The 20,638-nt window shown below is 37.1% G+C and overlaps 1 protein-coding gene across 1 annotated transcript; it reads left to right on the top strand.

Moving 5' to 3' along the window:
• Window positions 1-17,608: 17,608 nt before the first annotated feature.
• On the top strand, window positions 17,609-18,946 carry LOC138883968 (intracellular protein transport protein USO1-like). Its single transcript, XM_070164696.1, has 2 exons — window positions 17,609-17,914; window positions 18,113-18,946. Exons 1-2 carry the CDS (start codon window positions 17,609-17,611, stop codon window positions 18,944-18,946), a joined length of 1,140 nt encoding a protein of 379 aa, XP_070020797.1.
• Window positions 18,947-20,638: the final 1,692 nt, after the last annotated feature.

Genomic DNA, 20,638 nt, shown 5'->3' with positions numbered 1-20,638 from the left:
ATATTCTCCTGTAGTGGATGCTATCACCTTCAGGTATCTCATAAATATGGCAGTGCAAGAAAAACTTGATATGCATCTAATGGATGTTGTTACAGCCTATTTGTATGGATCATTAGACAACGAAATTTTTATGAAAGTACCTGAGGGATTTAAAGTGCCAGAAGCATATAAAAGTTTTCGAGAAACTTGTTCAATAAAGCTTCAGAAATCTTTATACGGATTGAAACAATCAGGTCGTATGTGGTACAATCGCCTGAGTGAATACCTGTTGAAAGAAGGGTACAAGAACGATCCAATTTGTCCTTGTGTCTTTATAAAAAGGTCTGGATCTGAATTTGTTATAATCGTCGTGTATGATGATTTAAATATCATTGGAACTCCTGGGGAGCTTCCAAAAACAGTAGACTATTTGAAGAAAGAATTTGAAATGAAAGATTTTGGAAAAATAAAATTTTGTCTTGGTTTACAAATTGAGTATATGAAAGATGGAATATTTGTCCATCAATCAACATACACCGAAAAGATTTTAAAGCGATTCTATATGGATAAAGCATATCCATTGAGTACCCCGATGGTTGTGAGATCACTTGATATAAAGAAAGATCCATTCCGACCTCATGAAAATGATGAAGAGCTTCTTGGTGCCAAAGTACCATATCTTAGTGCAATTGGGGCATTAATGTATCTTGCCAATAATTCCCGACCAGATATAACTTTCTCAGTAAGCTTATTGGCAAGATTTAGTTCTTCGCCAACACAAAGACACTGGAATGGTATTAAACATATATTCAAATACCTCCAAGGGACCATTGATATGAGTTTATTTTATTCAAATGAATCCAAACCATCATTGATTGGTTATGCATGATATTTGTCTGATCCACACAAAGGTCGATCTCAGACAGACTATTTATTTACAAGTGGAGGTACAACCATAGCATGGCGTTCGACAAAACAAACTATGGTTGCTATTTCTTCAAATCATGCAGAGATAATAGCCATTCACGAAGCAAGTCGAGAATGCATTTGGTTGAGATCTATAACTCAACACATTCAGCAAACATGTGGTCTTTCTTCGAAAGAGAATATTCCAACAATATTGTATGAAGACAATGCTGCATGCATAGCTCAATTGAAAGGGGGATATATCAAAGGAGATAGAACAAAACACATGTCACCGAAATTCTTTTTCACTCATGATCTTCAGAAGAATGGTGAAATAGATATACAACAAGTTCGTTCAAGTGATAATTTGGCTGATCTGTTCACTAAGGCATTACCAACCTCAATATTTGAAAAGCTGATATATAAGATTGGAATGCGTTATCTTCGAGACATTAAGTGATTTTTCATCAGGGGGAGTAACTACACGCTGCACTTTTTTCCTTAACCAAGGTTTTGTCTCACTGGGTTTTCCTGGTAAAGTTTTTAATGAGGCAACAAACAATGCATATTATAAATAACTATGTACATCCCAATATTTTTTTTTGTAAGTTGTTAATGAGGCACATTATCTTACATGGACATCCAAGACGGAGTGTTATGAATAGTTTGTACATTGGATGCCCATATTGTGAATAACTTAAAATTAAATCTCCTACTTTATGTCCATCATCTTTACTTTAAATGCCTATAAAAGGCCATGTAATTGCAATGGAAAGATACACCAAAGTGAAAGAAGAAAACACATCTCCCTTCTTTCTATCTCTTCTTATTTACATTTTACTGCATTGCTTTTATTTTATAACAACAATATAATTATTACCAAAAGCTTTTTTAACAGTTTTATATAGAAAAATGAATTATATATATATATATAGACGATCATCATCAAAATTAAAATGGATGCTGCAAGAACAGCCAATGTCAATTACATTCCCTTCTCTGCTGAGTGCTCACTATTTTCCGCAAATTGAAGTGCAAAGCAAAATACTAGCATATTAAAGGCCGAATTTTACTTCCTCCTCCCAAATGCTTTTTGTTCTCATAGTCCATCCAAATTCCATACATAAAATCAATTTCCAATGAACAAAATCCAGCCAAATGAATTATTCATACAAATCACGTCAAGCAAATTTCATGCTTATTTCTGGGGTGGTTTTAAATTAGGTATTAATCAATTCAAACACATCTAATATTAACATTAAGTTTATAGTCATGAACAAAACATTTGATATCAGGCAAATGAACAAATTCACCAAATTTTGTAGCATAGGAAGGGGAAATCAGTAATTACATTTTTCGAATTGAGATAAATACCTCAACAGCTGAAACAAACTTAGCAGGACCAAATAAAGGCTAAGAACAGACACGAATTCGATTACAAATGAAGCGAAACAGTAGCAAACAAACAACGATCCGATCGAGACTAACGCCGGCGCCGGAAACCTCGAATGCTTTATGGGTGAGCTGGTGCTTTTGCGGCAGATTATATAGCTGTTTTTCGCTAAGTTTCGACTGCTTTTTGGCCAGATTTCAGACTGTTTATCAAGTGATTTCGGCAGCTGGTTTTTTGCTGGGTTTCGGAGTGATTTTCGGACAGCTTTCAAGGCGTTTTTGGGGTGGGTTTATGGGTGACGTTGGTGCTGTTTTTTTGGCTGAAAATTTCTGCAATTTTGAAGCTTTGCTTGGCTGGTTTCAGTGGACTTTTGGAGCTTGAGTTTGAGGCTTTTTATTTTGGGTGTTAATGGCTAATTTTTCATGATCTTTTCCCCATCCCCCTTTTAAATAGGTTGCTTTTGTTCTTTCTTAATTGATGCACCAGAGAAAAAGCTTGGCTTGACAGAGACGTACTCTAACCAATTGGTTTTACAGATGTGCTTCAACCTTTCTTAGTAGAGAATTTTAAGAGTGCCGTTTTTTGTTGATGAAGAAGATGACCTCAAGGCTGCTCTTTATCTCTTAGGGTGTATGTCTTTTTGTTTTTGGGTAGGTCTTAGTTTTACGGGGAGGGGAGTAGAAATTAGGTCAGGTCAAACGAGGTAATGAATATGACCTTGGATTTAGGAAATTGAGTTGAATCATGTCTTATTGGGTTTTAATTTTGGGCTAGAAAAACTAAATAACATATTGTAATTATAAAATATAATAATCAATCTTAATTAAAATAAGTTACTAAAATAAAACTAAATACTAGAAGTGAAACTATTTGTATTTTTAAATTTTATGAATGGTAGATAAACTAAAAGTAACTAAATAAAATCAATTAGCTAGATAAAGAATATATATATATATATATATATATATATATATATATATATATTAAATTTTTTTAATTTTTACTTTTTGGGTGATAAAATAAAGTAAAAGAGTCAACATTAGTTGAAATAACTATTGTCACACCTACCTTTTTACCTACACTCCGTAAAGGGCTATAATATAAGGGAGTTTTTCCAATTAAAGGACAATCGAAACAGGATTTATATAAAAAAATTCAGAGTCGCCACTTGAGAGATTTATGGTGTCCCAAGTCACCGGTTGAATCCCGAATCGAGGAAAATATGACTCTCTTTAACAGTCCGCGAATCAGAAATCCGAGTAAAGAATTCTGTTAACCCGGGAGAAGGTGTTAGGCATTCCCGAGTTCCGTGGTTCTAGCACGGTCGCTCAACTGTTATAATTGGCCTATTATCTGATTTTAATACATTTTTGAAACATAAGTGCTTTTTTTCTAACTTTTGGAAAACCACTTTTACTCATTTAAAGAATTAATTCAAGGTCATTTAAAATGTATCGCAAGCCACACCACATAAAATGCACCCGTGGTTCACGACACGCTCTATTTAACCTTGTTGGAAATTAGAATCGGGTCACATAAAATGCACCCCCGGGTTTTAACATGTTTACTTCTACTATCTTTATTCAAAATTATGGTAGGGTCACATGAAATGCACACCCGAGTTTAGGAAAGTAAATTATTAAAACATCGCGCCTAAAACAATTACGCATTTATTTTTTCTATGTTATCAATTTATCAGAAATGGTCATTTCTACCTATTAGACCAATATGTAATTAAACTATGACACGAATCCAAACTAATGCGATTTAATCCAAACAGAATAGTCTCGTCGTTATCACTTATAGTCTATTTATCACTCTTACATGTTTTAAACATTAAACCTACGTCTCAAATTATTGTTAAGGCATATACTTATCCTGGTTCCACACAACGAAAGTTAATTCACACAAAAAACCAAACATCAGCGGTTAAGGCATACACTACTGACGATATACGTTATCCTAAAACAACCATACATGAAAATGAAGCAGTAGTGCACCAGCAAAGTCCATCAAAACTATTTGAAAATGGAGTAGTAAAGGAACTGACCTTTTAATTAAGAAAACTGAAATCTTCTAGTGCAGAAGAATCGAAAACAGTGAGAATGATCCCAACGGACCTTGGACGGAAAGCCAACAACTGACCAGCGCCCGACCAAAACATACGTCGGCGATTCTAGCGGGACTTTTTCTGACCGGAGAACTCGATGACGACATCAACGACAAACTCGAATCTCCGACTTTACCTCGATCGCGATTTCAACAGATTGAATGGACGATATTCTGTAGTAAACCAAGCGAAGCCTGAAACCATATTCACGTTCCTGTCATGCTCACAAAATTCGACGGGTTCGCTACTATCCCTTTCTCGTTCTGTGCGTGTGTGTGGCTATGTGTAAGTGTTTTCCGGTGAGAGGGAGATGAGGGTCGCGTTTTTCGTGACAGAATGGAAAGGAGGAGATTGGCTACTGCTGTGCGTGGCTGTTCATGGTGTTGGCTGGTTGTTTGTGACGTGAAGCTTCGCCGGAAATGGCAGCTTTGCGGTGAACGGAGGTCCAACGACGATGGTGAGCTGGGTGATGTCGTTTGGTTCTGTTTGTCGCGTCTGGAACTCGTTAATCCGACGAGCTGGTGGAGCTCGTTTTTCCAGCGAGTTTCAGGCAGAGACGGGGTCGTTTGACGATTAACGTTCAGGGGTCGTTGGTGTTTTCTCCGGCGTGCATGGGTTGTGTATGGATGCGCAGGGTGTAGGCTGGTCATTTGGACAGCACAACATCGCCGGAAGCGTAGGGTCGTTTGGACAGGAACATCGTCGCCGGCAGCGTAGGGTCGTTTGGACAGGAACAACGACGCGCAGAGGGGGGTCGAGGGGTCGTTAAGAAGACGACGCAGGGGGGTCGTTTTTGCGTAGCTGCTGCGTATTTTTTGTCCAGCCTTGTTTCGTTTTTTTGCTTTTCTTTCATTTATATAGTCTAAGTTTTTGGTAGGGTTTTAGGTTAAGGGGTATGGGCCTAAGAATTATGGGCTAGGTCCAAAATTAGGCCCAAAGATGGGTTGCTCGAGCCCAAGCTCTATTTTTTCGCTGCGAACGAGATTAAAAATACGGACCCATTTGTTAATTATTCCTACTATTCAAATAATTATTAAAATAAAACTAACCATTAAAACAAACCTATTTTTGGCATTTTCAAATATCATATTAAAATAAAAGTACGATACTATTGTTGTATATATTTTTTAAAGATTTTTTTTAGATTAAAAATGACTAGAAAACATTAATGAACCTATTTTTGTGATTTTTTTGTTTTCTTGTAATAAAATAAAGTAAAAGAGTCAAAATTACTTAAGATATCTATATTATGCCTAAATTAAATATTTTACGCTAATATATAAAAAAAATCTTGGGGAGGGTCAAAAATCATATGTCTACAACTATACTAGACCTAAACTAAATATTTACACTAAAAATGTGTAAAAAATCTTGGGAGGGTAAAAAATTACATGTCTACAGATATCAACAGGATAGAGTCACTAAATGGTGCCATGGAATCACCCAGGTCACAATTCTCACGGTGCACGTCCGCACGCCCGTCACTTGGCAAGTGCGTCATCTCAATACCAATAACATAACACATAATTTGGGGTTTCGAACCCTTAGAACCAAGTTTGAAAGCGTTACTTACCTTGAACCGAGCAAAAATCTACTCTGCAATGCCCTTGCCTCTCAAATCGGCCTCCGAATGTCCCAAATGTAGCCACAAGTAATACATTACAATCAATATAGGCTAAATGGATCAATTTGACAAGAAAACTACCAAATTAGAGCCAAATCCAAAATCAGCTCAAACCCCCTGGACCCACGTCTCGAAATCCGACAAAAGTCATAAAATCCGAAAGCTCATTCATTCACGAGTCTAACCATACTAAATTCATCAAAATCCAACATCATTTGCCCCTCCAAATCCCCAAAATTCACTCTCTAATTCTCAAACCCTAATCTCCCAAGTTTCACCTCAAAAACTCACCAACTAGGTGTCAAATCAGTGAGGAACCACCATTATTGAAGAATAGGCACAAGGAACTTACCTCAGTGATTGCTTCGAAATCCCTCTCAAAATCCCCAAAATCTTAGCTCAAAAATGATGAAAATGGTGAAAAATCTCGAAGTCTTCTATTTATAGGTTTTGCCAAGCTAAACCACACATGTGGATCTCCTGTCGCATCTGCGATGCCGCACCTGCGGGAATTCCATTGCAGGTGCGGATTTTCACTTAAAATCCCTGACTTTGCTGCTGCGACTTCATGACCGCATCTGCGCCTATCGCAAGTGTGGGAGTCCATCGCACCTGCGGCTTTCCAACGCACCTGCACCTAGCTGCACGCATCTGAGACACTCGTAGGTGCGGGAAAATCTTCGCACCTACGGCTTCTACCCAACTCCTTCTTAGCCTCATCTACGGCTCCTTCTTCGTTTTTACGAACTCACACTTGTGGTTCCTACTCCGCAGGTGTGATTACACCAGCAACAACAGCACTTCAACTGCTCATTCAATTCCAAAACCAAGTATTAAACCTCCCAAATTTCACTCGAGGCCCACGAGACCTCAACCAAATATAACAACAAGTCATATGACCCCATGTGAACTTAGTCGAACCTTCGAATCACTAAAAACGATATCAAAACACCAAATTACACTCGGATTCAAGCCTAAAGAAATTCTAAACTTTCAAATTCCACAAACGACACCGAAACCTATCAAACTATGTCCAATTGACCTTAAATTTTGCACACGTCATATGACACAACGGACCTACTCTAATTCCCGAAATTTCAATCCGACCCCAATATCAATATTTCCACTAGTAGTCAAATTCGCCAAAAGTTTAACTTTCGCCAATTCAAGCCTAATTCTACTACGGACCTCCAAATCACATTCCGGATACGCTCCTAAGTCCTAAATCACCTAGCGGAGCTAACAGAACCATCAAAATTCAAATCCGATGTCGTTTACACATAAAATCGACATCCGGTCAACTTTTTCAACTTAAGCTTTCAATTAAGAGACTATGTGTCTCAATTCACTCCAAAACCACTCTTGACCCGAACTAACTAACCCTGTATATCATAATATAGTTGTAGAACACAAAAGAACAGGAAATGGGGGTGGGGTGGGGGGAATGAGGCTATAAATCTCGAAATGACAGGCCGGTTCGTTACACCAACGCAAAAGTATTTTACAAAATAAAACAAGCAATGACAAGAAATTGTTTTAAACACATACACACACTGCCTTAGTTCCTCTATAGAAAGTACTTCAGGGTATTGATGACTTTGGTGCAGAAAGAGTCATAGGAGGTTTCAACTTCTTTGTTCATTTTGTCCATCTTTTCTGTCATGGAGTTGAATTCCCTAATTCCTTGCCTCCTTGTGGCTCCCATGTCCATCCTGAGCTTAGCCATATCTGTACCTGTTTCTTTGGTGACTTCCCTGATCTTGTCCACCTGTTCTTTCATTGCAATGAGCATGATTTTTACCCCATCTAGACTTTGCTAAATTTGTTGTATGTTGTAGTGGCAGTCGACTGAGGCTCTGTTGATTTAGTAGGTGCTTCGACCTGTGCTGGAGCACTTTCAACCTTGGCACGTCTGACCCATCCATCGTCATTTAAGGTGTAGTCCATCATAGCAAAGGCTATATTATCATAGGAAAAAGTAATGGGCTTGGGCAAGAAAGGTGCCAAGTCAACCTTCATGACTTCAAGAATATGTGAGATAAGCAAACCACAGGGTAAACAAGCAGTAAAAGAGGATATATCCCTGATACTTTCAAGCATATACTGACGAATCCACATAAGCTAGTCAAGCCTTTTATTGTTCACAAGACAATAAAGAATAAAGATATCTCTAGGAGTCAAAATGTTGAGGGACCCAGTTCTAGGAAGTAAAGTAGTAGCTATCATGTGGGCTAAAATGCAGTGTTCAAACTTGATATTTTTAGGACCAATGTCAGGAGGGTTTTCAGACAGAAAAGCTTTTACCTCTTCTAAAGAAACTTCAAAGTCCTTAGGCTCGGAATTTTGCACAAAAACATCATAACCATGAAACATAACATAAAATATCTTCTCAAATTGATAGGAATCAAGAACAATGCGAGTGCCTAAAACCATTGACTCCAAGTCATCTTTGTCATTAACAAACAGATTTGCAGTTTCACAGCTTGATATTTTTTCATATTCTTCTCCACTAATAGCATTGTAGAACAGATTTTTTTCTTTAGCATTCGCTATTATAATGGTTGATTGTTCTTCAGTTTAATCATCTAAATCAAGAGGATCAGTTGATACTATGACTTGACCATTTTCATCTTTCTTTGGAGGAATTGGAAGATTTCCCTTTTTGATCATGCACCGAACTTTAATGTCATATGACATAGTATAGGTCTCCATACATAATTTCCAGTGAGAAAAGTGTTGACCGTTGATATACGGGGGTCGTACCTGAGAAGTTCCTTCTTGAAATAGCGTTCCAACGACTATATTTGATCCCATGATCTTTTCTTCATTTGTTGTTAAGCAAAGTTCGTGAGCTGGATCTAATACCAATTGAAAGTATAAGAGATGGGGTGAATTGTAACCGATTTTAAAAATCTTAGTTGACTAAGTATGAGTTTAGTTGACTAGACTTTGTGTAGTGATTGATTTATGTAGAGATAAACTAAATGAGCAAAAGGATAAAGAAGACATAGTAGTTTTTATACTGGTTCAATACCGGCATGGTACCTACATCCAGTTCCCTTGGGTCACAAGGGTTCTCTTAGATCTTTGATAAATGTTTACAGCAATAATGGTTTTAGTTCGTTCACCACCAATGATATACATCAATAGTAATTCTTTCCAATGTTGACATAACTCTCATTTTTTGTTCTAACTCTTCCTATCTTTTATGACACTTGTAGACTCAAGAATACAGTGTTTGTACTAAGAACTAGAAAGGCTTAGAAACAGATGATGTAGTTGCGTGATCGCTTCTTGAGTTTGCCAATCTTCTTCTAAGAGAGTTTTGAGTAGCCGTTGCAGATTGGCCTTTGATTGAGGCACTGAATGTTCTAAGAGATTTGACCCAAGTGGTACCTCCGAATCTTGCACAACAGATAGGCTGGATTCGTTTACGTCCTTCCCTTTCATATCCATAATCAAGGGAGTGATTTATGTCTTGATTTGATTGATCAATCTTTCGTACTTCCAAATTCTAAATCAGTCAATGAAGTAGGGGCCTAATTTCTTTTAGCGGCCGCACTTTGTATTTTTCCTTTTTGATAGCCTCGACATCCTTTTATTTAGTTTTGTTCTGACTTCCTTTAACGCCTGGTCTTGATTTTGTTTCCTTTTTGATGACTTTGACTTCCTTTGATTTAGCATCGTTCTTATTGCTTTTGATCTCGTTTCTTTTCTGATGTCCTTACGAAAAGGACTTCTTTTGAAGTATTGTCGCCTATTAATTTCTTGCAATTAAATGGATATAGTTATATTTGCACTATTGTCATCATTGAAACTTAGGTGTAGCAGTCAAGACTTAAGAAACAAACGAGTCATTCAATTAACCTCAGGGTCAAGAAACTAGTAAAGGACTTAAAGTGAAGCCAATAAGTTCAAGAAGAAGAAAGCACATGCTAAAACTTCACATGATGCTCAGAAGGAACATAAGGCAGATACATGGCATTTATGTAATAAGGAAGGACACTATCAGAAAGATTGCCTGAAGTGTAAAGCTTGATTAGAAAAGAAAGGTATAATTAGAGTTTTTGTATGTTTCGATTCAGATTTAGTAGAAGTTTCTAATAATACTTGGTGGTTTGATTCTAGTGCAACTGCTCATGTATCTACTACTTTGCGGGGATTTCTTACGATCCAAACTACAAATCCAAATAAGGATTTCTTGTTCATGGGAAATTGTATGAAGGCTCCAATTGAAGGCATTTGGACTTATCGTTTGATCATAGGGACTAGATGTCACCTTGATCTATTACTGAATCTTTATGTACCTTCAGTTTATAGGAATTTGATTTCTCTTTCAAGACTTAATATTTTTGGATTTGATTTAAAGTTTGGAATGGATGTTTTAATTTATATAAGAATGTTGTTTTTTATGATTCTGGTATACTTAGTGATGGTTTATATAAATCAAAACTCGATATTGATTTTTCTAAATCCCTTCTTACTGCTCAACATAATGTTAGAATTAAACGTAGTTCACTAGATGAAGGTTTTGCTTACTTTTGGCATAGACATTTGGGTCACATATCCAAAGAAAGGTTAGAAAGATTAGTAAAGAATGAGATTCTTCCAAATCTAAATTTTACTGATCTTAATATATGTTTGGATTGCATCAAGGGAAATCAAACCAAACATAGTAAGAAAGGTGCTACAAGAAGCACACAACTTCTTGAAATTATACAGACCGATATTCGTGGACCCTTTGATGTTCCATATTTTGGCGGAGAAAAATATTTTATCACTTTTATCGATGACTTTTCACATTAAGGATATATCCATTTGTTGAAAGAAAACTCTCAAGCAACAGATGTTCTCAAAGTCTTTGTTAATGAGGTTGAAAGACAATTAGATAAAAAGGTGAAAATCATTAGGTCAGATAGAGGTGGTGAATATTATAAAAAATATAATGAATCAAGACAATGTCCATGTCCATTTGCAAAGTTCCTCGAAGAATGTGGCATATGTACACAGTATACTATGCCAAGAACACCTCAAACAAAATGGTATTGCAGAAAGGCGTAATCAAATACTTATGGATATGGTTAGGAGCATGATGAGTAATTCCTCATTACCCAAATCATTGTGGATGTACACTCTTAAAACCGCTATATATTTATTAAACAGGGTTCCTAGTAAGGCAGTTCCAAAGACTCCTTTTGAACTGTGGGCAGGAAGGAAACCTAGTTTAAGAAACCTGCATGTTTGGGGTTTCCCCACAAGAAAAGAAATTAGATTCTCGAACAGTAAGTGGTTACTTTATTGATTACCTAGAGAAATCTAAAGGGTATGTATTTTACTGTCAAAACCATAGTTTGAGAATTAAAACCGGTAATGCAAGATTCATTAATAATGGTGAAGTTAGTGGGAGTGTTGAAAAATAAAGTGTGAAAATAAAAGAGGTGAGGGTCAATGTTCCATTACCCATGAATGTGCCTACTTCCACATAAATAACAAATATCTTTCCAGTTGTTGAAAAATACAACATTTGGATGAAATACTTCATGAAGAAACTAACTCACAAATATCTTACACAAAGGAACCATAAGAAATGCCATTAAGAAAATCTCAAAGAGTAAGAAAATTGGCTATCAGATGATTACGTGGTTTATTTGCAAGAGTCATATTTTGACATTGGTCTTAGTAAGTACCCGGTTTCATTTTCATAAGTCATAGAAAGTAATAAGTCTGAAAGATGGATTGATGTCATAAAGAAAGAGCTAAAATCCATGGAATACAATAAAGTATGGGATCTCGTTAAATTACCATAAAGTTCTAAAATAACCAGGTGTAGATGGGTATTTAAGACAAAACGCGATTTAAATGGCAATATTGAACGATATAAAGCTAGACTTGTTGCCAAGGATTATACTCAGAAAGGAGGCATTGATTATAAAGAGATCTTTTCACCGATCTCTAAAATGTACACGTTAAGAATTATTATGGCTTTGGTAGCTCATTATGATTTAGAGTTACACCAAATGGATGTGAAAACTACCTTTCTTAATTGAGACCTCAAGGAGGAAATTTATATGGACCACCCAGAGGGTTTCAAAATTAAAGGAAAAATTCAAATGGTGTGCAAGCTGAAGAAGTCAATATATAGACTCAAACAAGCCTCACGACAATGGTATATAAAGTTTAATGCTACCATAATATCTTTTGAATTTGTGGAAAATACCGTTGATCATTGTATATACCAAAAAATCAATGGGAGCAAATTTATATTTTTAGTCCTATATGTTGATGATATTCTACTTGCTGCTAATGATTTAGGAATATTGCGTGAGACTAAAAATTTTCTCTCTAAGAATTTTGAAATGAAAGATATGGGTTAGGCATCCTATGTGATAGGAGTAGAAATATTTCGTGATAGATCACAAGGATTATTGGGACTATCTCAGAAAGGCTATATTGAAAGAATTCTAGAGAGATTTAACATGAACAACTGTTCAGCAAGAATTATTCCAATTCAAAAAAAAGGATAAATTTAGTCTCAGGCAATGCCCTAAGAATGATGTAGAACCAAAGGAAATGAAATCAATTCATCACTCTTCTATTATTGGCAATCTTATGTATGCTTAGACTTGCACCAGACCGGATATTAGTTTCAACGGTTAGAACGCTAGGAAGATATCAAAGTAACCCAAGAATTGATTACTGGAAAGGAGCTGCAAAGAAAGTCTTGAGGTACCTGAAAGGAACGAAGGATTACATGCTCATGTATAGGAGATCCAAGCATTTGGAAGTTGTTGGATACTCAGATTCAGATTTCGCTGGATGTATTGATACTAGAAAGTCCACGTTTGGTTATTTGTTCCAATTAGTTGAAGGAGCAATATCATGAAAAAGTGCCAAACAGTCTGTCATTGCTACATACATGATAAAAGCAGAACTTGTGGCATGTTTTGAATCCACAATTCATGCATTATGGCTGCAAAATTTTATTTCAGGACTTGGGGTTGTCGACACTATTACTAAGCCACTGAAAATTTATTGTGATAATTCTGCAGCAGTATTCTTCTCCAAGAATGATAAGTACTCCAAATGCAAAACATATGGAATTAAAGTACTTTACCATCAAGGAGGAAGGTCAGAAACAAAAAGTGACACTTGAGCATATTAAAACTGATCTCATGATTGCAGATCCGTTAGCGAAAGGTTTACAGCCAAAGATATTTAAAGAACATGTACATAGAATGGGTCTTGGCTGTATCTATGATTGATATATTTATGATATTTTGGCACTCTGAACTCATTTATGTATTTCTGATATACATTATTGATTTCTTGTTTCTTATAATGGTGTACACATTATTGTTTTGAGATATTACAGGATAAGTCTCAATGAGATATTATTGTGGACCATAATAGTTTATAGCTCATGGACTTGGTACGATGATTTACTAATGTTATAGTATATGGAAGGGAGTATGTAGACAAAATATATATAACCGCCAACTCACATTTACCAATTTGTCGTATTATGGTATGTATGATGAACATCATAAAGAGATTTATTTATACGCAACTAATAAAATATGTATTTAAATATTAATGTTATGTGATTATTGGGTTAAGTGAGAGAATGTTAGATTTTTCCTATTATGTATATGACCCAACATGATAAAGCCCATAACTAATATTTAATGAAAGACAAATCTCGTCTGTCCGATCGGTTACTTGATGGACGTACCGGATTAAGTGGGAAGATCTATAAATTGGTCATCTACCCACTCATTAGGGTTACCACCTATTATATTCTTCTTTTCTATCACTAAAGAAGGCGATAACGAAAGCTAGGGCAAGGGTCGAGAAACCAATTTGAATAAACGCTTCTGCTTCGTGATAATGGCTTCCGCTTCAGGTATATTTTCTATATCGATTATATATAAGATTATCATGTTCAAGATCCTGGCATGAATTAAAGTTTATGTTAACATGTCACTGTGGTTGATTTAAGCTTGAAAACTTTGAATCGCTAGATGGGTGGTGGTTTATTGGCCGAGTGTAAAATGGGGAGGAAGGGTTAAGAACGACTTTTCTACACTTGTAAGATTCAAGAAGAGCTTCTAACCATGTTGTCGAAGCTAAATAGAATCGAAAAAGTCCCCCTCCGGTATTGATAATTCTACACTGTATTGATGAAATTTTCTGATTATTTCTCTGACAATTAATTTTTTCTTCTTCAAGTGGATATATTGATGCTTTTCAAAATGCAAGAAGATTAGAGAAAGTTAATATACTAATACTTACATGTAGTAATTGTTGATATAAAGTTTTTTAATGTGTTTACCACCGTTATACAAGCTCCTAATTGACCTTCCCAACTAGGGGTAAAAGATGGGTGTGAGCACCATAATTATCCTGTCATGTTGTTTTGAGTATGAACTTTAAAATATTGTTCTGCTGAAGTTATTATGTGATCTGGGTCTTGTTTGAATCCAAAGAAACCGTGAAAGTTGTAATTTTCAACCAAACAATTCTTGAAAGAAGAGGCCGATGGACTGATTTGGAAGTGCAAAGTATCATGTGCAAGGGAGTCCGGAACCCAATTGTGGTTCTTTTGGACTGAAAATACCGAAATAGGTGGAAAAACAACTTGGTGACCAAAGTATATAAACTGCGCTTTACCTTAACGTCCCAAAAACTTGGTGACCAAAGTATATAAAACGCGCTTTTAAACCGCGCTTTACCTTAACGTCCATTTGGGACGTTAAGGTAAAGCGCATTTCAAAACCACGTTTTATATAAAAACGCCTTTTCGAACCACACTTTACCTATTTTGTGGGTCCACCAATAACTCTTTTGCACTTAACTGACATAACAATACTTTAAATATGTAAAACACGTTTTAAAATGGCGTTTACCTAGTAAAATTCGACCCCCCTCCCCCGGATTGGGCATTGCCTTATTTAAAGCATTAAGGGTTTTGCAAAAATTCATTCAAAGATAATCTCAACTCCTGATAAATTTTTCTTCTTGTTAAATTCTCAAGATTTTTTTCATAATGTCTGATAAGCGAAAAGTAAGAGTTTCATTATATTGGGGGAGTGAGGTTGTGGTGGTGAATATCTCAGTGAACTAAAGTTTATCTCCACAGAGTCATTTTAAGTTGCCACTTACAATGGAGTACGATAGACATGTATCGTTGTTATGTAATAAAATGAGGTTGAGCAAACATTCGGTAAATCTTAAAATAACCGAAAGATATCCGTATTCTGTGATTCCGCAAGAGATTGCTTGTTACGCTGAGTTTAACATCGAGAATGATGAAACTATGAGAAATTTTTTGGGGACTCCGGATAAATACCGGGAACTTATTTTGATAAAAATATTGGAAATATACGTGAAGGTTGAAGACGTTCGCAATAATGAGGTTTGCAAAGCAGGGATAACCCTCAATCATCGGGTGGTTATTCTGGAGCAGTTTTAGCCGAACATGTTCTGGCTGAAAGAGTTTGGCCAGATCTAAACTTATCTCCTCGGGCGAATGAGGAGCAAGAAAATAATTTCTCTCCTACTTTATATAATCCACAAGACAACTTGTAAACTTCAATTTTCCTTTATGTTACAGTGTTTATTTTTGTTTTATTGAATTTGTATTAACACACATATATTCCACAGGGGGTACCATCCAAATATGAATTTTACAAGTTATGAACGCCCAGTTGGAATATGCATAGTTTTGGTGTGTTGAATCACGGTGGTCCATCCGGGAGTCATCACCAAGGATAATGTCCATCATGGAATGTCAACATATTACGACTTGTAAGTGAAGTGATATAACTATATGTAAAGTATTTATCAATTTGAGTAGCTTATTATTTTGTTGTTTGTGCCGTGAAAACGAGCAACTTGATGGTCCTGTCCTCACTCAGTTGCCAGTGGACGATGTATTTACTCGGGATTTGGCAGATGCACAGAGTCAGAAAGATAATAGTGATTATGACAACAATGCCGATGAGTCTGGAGATGACACACCCTTTCCTGACGAGGGTGATGATGATGGGTTTTCAATGGCTTGGTCTTATGCTTCTTATGTTTTGATGATCTAACAAACTTGTCATGAAGAACCAAACAGAGAACTTGGCCCACAGGGTATACATTTCATGTGACCTTGTCGAAATTTGAAAATTAGCAAATGGATGAACAACCTCAGGGAGGAACACAACAGGGACCTGGTGACCTGGTCCCTTAGGGTTCTCCGGCACAAGCACAAGTTAGTGACTGTACGTAATAAATATAAAGAGAAACACAACAGGGACCTGCTCCCTTAGGGTTCTCTGACTGAAGTACAAGTCAAATGCACAACTAGAACGTAGCAGAAGAAAGTGACCATCTAGCAACTGTCACAGAAGAGGAACACAACTAGGACCTAGTCCGTTGGTGTGTCCTGACAGAAGTACAAAGTCAACTATCCAGCTGGAACGCAACTGCCCAGAAATGGCTGTGCATACAGTATATCAGTCACTTCTCATTGGGAAGAAGCGTACACCAAGAGTTGACATCACTATCTATTATGTTATCTTTTGTGATAAAACAACCCGGTGCAAGGCACACCATTCTTCATGCATTCAGTGATATTCTCTCAAGCAACAACAGTATTCATTCGGCATTGAAGCCACTGGTGTGTCAAGAACAAGAAGGCAACTCCACTAAGGATCAGTTTGTTAATGAGTTTATGTACATCCGTAGTTGAGTTGTAATCTTGTTATTTGTTCGTCATTGTAATTCCTAGTTTGCTTTCTTAGAAGCGTTGTCTTAGGAACAAACCAAAAATCGTAAATTTCTGAGTTTATGTTGTGACTAGGGATAATCATAAGTTTAAAGCCTTTGTAACTAGGATAGTTATAGAGTGACTTGTGGTGGGTGCATCACAAGTTAGTTAAAGTCTTTGTAATAGGATTTTGCAATGTGGCTTGTAATAAGGAGATTGCAAGTTAGTAAAGTTAAAAGCCTACAAGAGTAGGTCGTGGTTTTTTGATCCCCTTGTGTGGAATTTTTTCACGTAAAAATACCTTGCCTTCTTTACTTTCAATCTTTACAGCATTCTAAGCATCATCTCATAGAGGAACAGGTACTCTATAGTTTGGTGAACTCATATAAACTAACAATTGGTATCAGAGAAGGTTTCTCCTATCAGGCTAACACTTAGGAAGGATCCTCAATGGCTGCTCCACCAAACTTTGAAGAAGGACAATCAACCTATAGACCTCCCAGATTCAATGGTCAATACTATGGTTGGTGGAATACCCGCATGCATGATTTTATGATGGCAGAAGATTCAGAACTGTGGGACATCATTTGTGATTGTCCACATGTTCCCATGAAGAATCTTGAAGAAACAGGACCAATGGTGCCCAAAGGGAGAAAAGAGTACATCGACATTTAAAGAAAAACTATAGAAAAGAACTATCATGCCAAGAAAATCTTGATGTGTGACATAGGACCTGATGAGTACAACAGAGTCTCAGCTTGTGATACTGCCAAAGAAATATGGGAAGCTTTATAAACTGCACACGAAGGAACTACTCAGGTCAAACAATCTAAGATCGACATGCTTACCACTGAATATGAGCTCTTTAGGATGAAGGATGATGAGTCCATACAAGATATGCACACCAGATTCACCTCCATCATAAATGAACTTCACTCACTTGGAGATGTTATTCCCAGAAACAAGCTTGTAAGGAAAATCTTCAGTGTTCCACCTGGGTCTTGGGAAAGCAAGGTAAATGCCATCACTGTAGCTAAAAATCTACAAACTCTGACCATGGGTGAGTTGATTGGTAATCTAAAGACATACGAGATGAAAAGAAATAAAGAGAGTGAAAGAAGAGAGCCCAAGAAGGAAAAGAACCTGGTACTTAAGGCTGAAAGCAGTGACTCAAGTGATGAAGATAGTGACATGGCCTATCTTACTAAGAGATTTCAAAACATGGTTCGAAGAAATGGTGGTATACCAAAGTGGGGCAGTTCAAGTAAAACAAGGAACAACGATCTCTGTCATAGATGTGGAAAGTCAGGGCATTTTATCAAAGACTTCCCACTCGCGAAATAGGAGCAATACAAGCAAAATCCTGACAAAGCAGGAAAAAGGAACCTGGTTCCAGATAAAAGATTCAATCGAAAAAGTGTTGCCGACAATATTGTTAAGCAGATTTTTGCTGCTTGGGGAGACTCCTCGAGTGAATCCGAAAGGGAATTAGATGCAGAAAACAGTTCCATGATGGCAGTGAAAACTGAAGCAATGAAGTACGATTCACTGTTCGTGCTGATGGCTCAGTCAGATGATGATGATGAAGAAGATGAAGATGATGAGGTAAACTTTAGGAATGTTCAGAGAAATCTTAAATCCTACTCTTCTAAGAAGATAAGATCTTTATCTAATGTCCTAATTGATGCCTATTATAGCCTTATAAACGATAAGGAGATCCTGACCATAGAACTAGGAGAGGCCGAACAATCTAGAGATGATCTAGTGGTCTATGTAGTGGACTTAAATAAGACCATAGCTAATCTTGAAAAAGAAAAGGAAGCCTTGAATGAAAGAATAACTAGTATGGAAAATGAGAGAGGCGATCTGATGGTAGTAGTTGTTGATCTAAAAGAAACAATAGAAAGACTTAACAATGAGAAACACACCTTAGAAGAAAAAGATGCATCTACTGAAGAAGAAAGGGATGACCTGTTAGTAATATGCACTGATCTAGAGGAAACCATTGAGGGACTCAATAGAGAACATAGGAATGTAAGTCTTGGGAAAGGGAAGGAAGTAGCCAGTGAGACACACATCATGCTTGAAAAGGAGTTAACTATTGTGAAAACCAGTCTCTGTAGTGAACTCGAGAAGAATCAACAACTTCAAGCTGAATTGGAGAAAGTAAAGAATTGATCTTGAAAAATCTCTGAAGTGGACCTGGTCCTCAGATGTTGTCACTGCCATGTATCTTAGCAATAGTGGAAAAGCAGGGCATCGGGTTCCAAAGGGATAAAACTCCTTACAACCCTCACAGCAAGTATGTCACTGTACCTGATAACTGGCTATGTACCCACTATGGGAACAATAGGGATTTTAAAGAAAATTGCCAGTCCAGGGTTCAGTCTGCTTAGAAAAACAAAGTATTTACTGATAAAGTGACTACTAACAAAGGACCAGGTACCACTCGCAAGAAACGGATGTTACCTACATGGACTAGGAACGCCCTCATTCATCCTTTCTATCATAACAAGGGACCCAAACTAGTTTGGGTTCCTAATTCTAACCCTTGATTTGCATGAGCAGGGAATAATGAGAGGAAGTGGACTGCGATGGACTATGGACCGTGGATGCTTAAAAGCATGCAACTGAAAACATCATGAATGTATTCTCACTGAAAGCCCTGCCGGAAGGGAATGTATCCTTAAAAAGGAAGTATAGGGTACATTCTCAGTGAATGAAAAGGAGGAAAGGTTCTTTTGGCACTCAAGTGGGAACGTGTACTATGTGAATGGCCTGAAAAGTACAGTCACCAATCTGATATATGGCCAAGTGGTCTCATTGGACAAAGGAAACAAGAACATCCACTCCGATTAATTATGAATCTCCATAAGCTGGTGGTATGAGATGAGTGAAGTCGGAACCTTGGCATGAAGGATTGGTATATGCAAGCTTGTCACCTCCGAATAAATTAACTCAGCAGGACCTGGTCCGTGGTCTGCCAAACTCAAGAGTCACCTGGACATGGGTTCACAAAACAAAGGAGGAGACTCTCGAGAGTTAATGGCTCTTGCCAAAAGGATTCAAGCAAAAACAAAAAAAAAATGAGGGGGAAGAAGGGATCACACACAATTTCTCAACACCAAGGACTCCACAACAAAATGATATTACTGAAAGAAAGAACGAAACTGGGAAATGCTGCATGGACAATGCTCATCGACTATGAAATCGCCAAGAAACTCGGGGCAAAAGCAGTAAATACAGCTTTCTACTTGGTGAACATGTGTCTGATCAGGTCCCTCCTGAATCAAAACCCACCATAAGCTGCCAAATGGAAGAAAATTCCCTCTTGACTAAAAGACAACTCATCAGAGAACCATCTTGACTGAAAATACCATGTTCTCGACAACAGGAAGGCTCAACTTGGAAAGTTCAATGCAAAAGACGAGTGAAGGAATCCTTCTGGGGTACAATCCACAAAATAAGGCCTCAAAGTCTCCAACAAAAAAGCACACTAAATGGTAGAAAGTGCTCGTAGGGTATTCAACAAGACACCTCCTCTAGCTAGGAAAGAAACGATGATGATCAATATGATGAACTAACTCTGGTCCCTGGGAAATATCTAAGGCTTCAAATACGGAGAGTGATAAAATGAGTAAGATGAAGGAGACTAGCGAAAGACAACACAACATCATCCTCCACGTCTCACAAGGAACCTGATACATCACTGACTACCATTGAAGCTGAAGGAAAAGTAGAGATGCAGCGCATGGCACTCCACAAGCAATAGAACACAAAGTATGGGCAAATAAAATTAACCTCCAAATCTCCCTCATCAATCAAACTTCTATCTCAAATTGGAAACACAAAGTTCCCATATGCGTGACA

Source organism: Nicotiana sylvestris, chromosome 12, assembly GCF_000393655.2.
Source record: "Nicotiana sylvestris chromosome 12, ASM39365v2, whole genome shotgun sequence".
NCBI lineage: Eukaryota > Viridiplantae > Streptophyta > Magnoliopsida > Solanales > Solanaceae > Nicotiana > Nicotiana sylvestris.
Note: the sequence above shows the minus strand (reverse complement) of the source record. Positions and strands in the feature narration are given on the sequence as shown.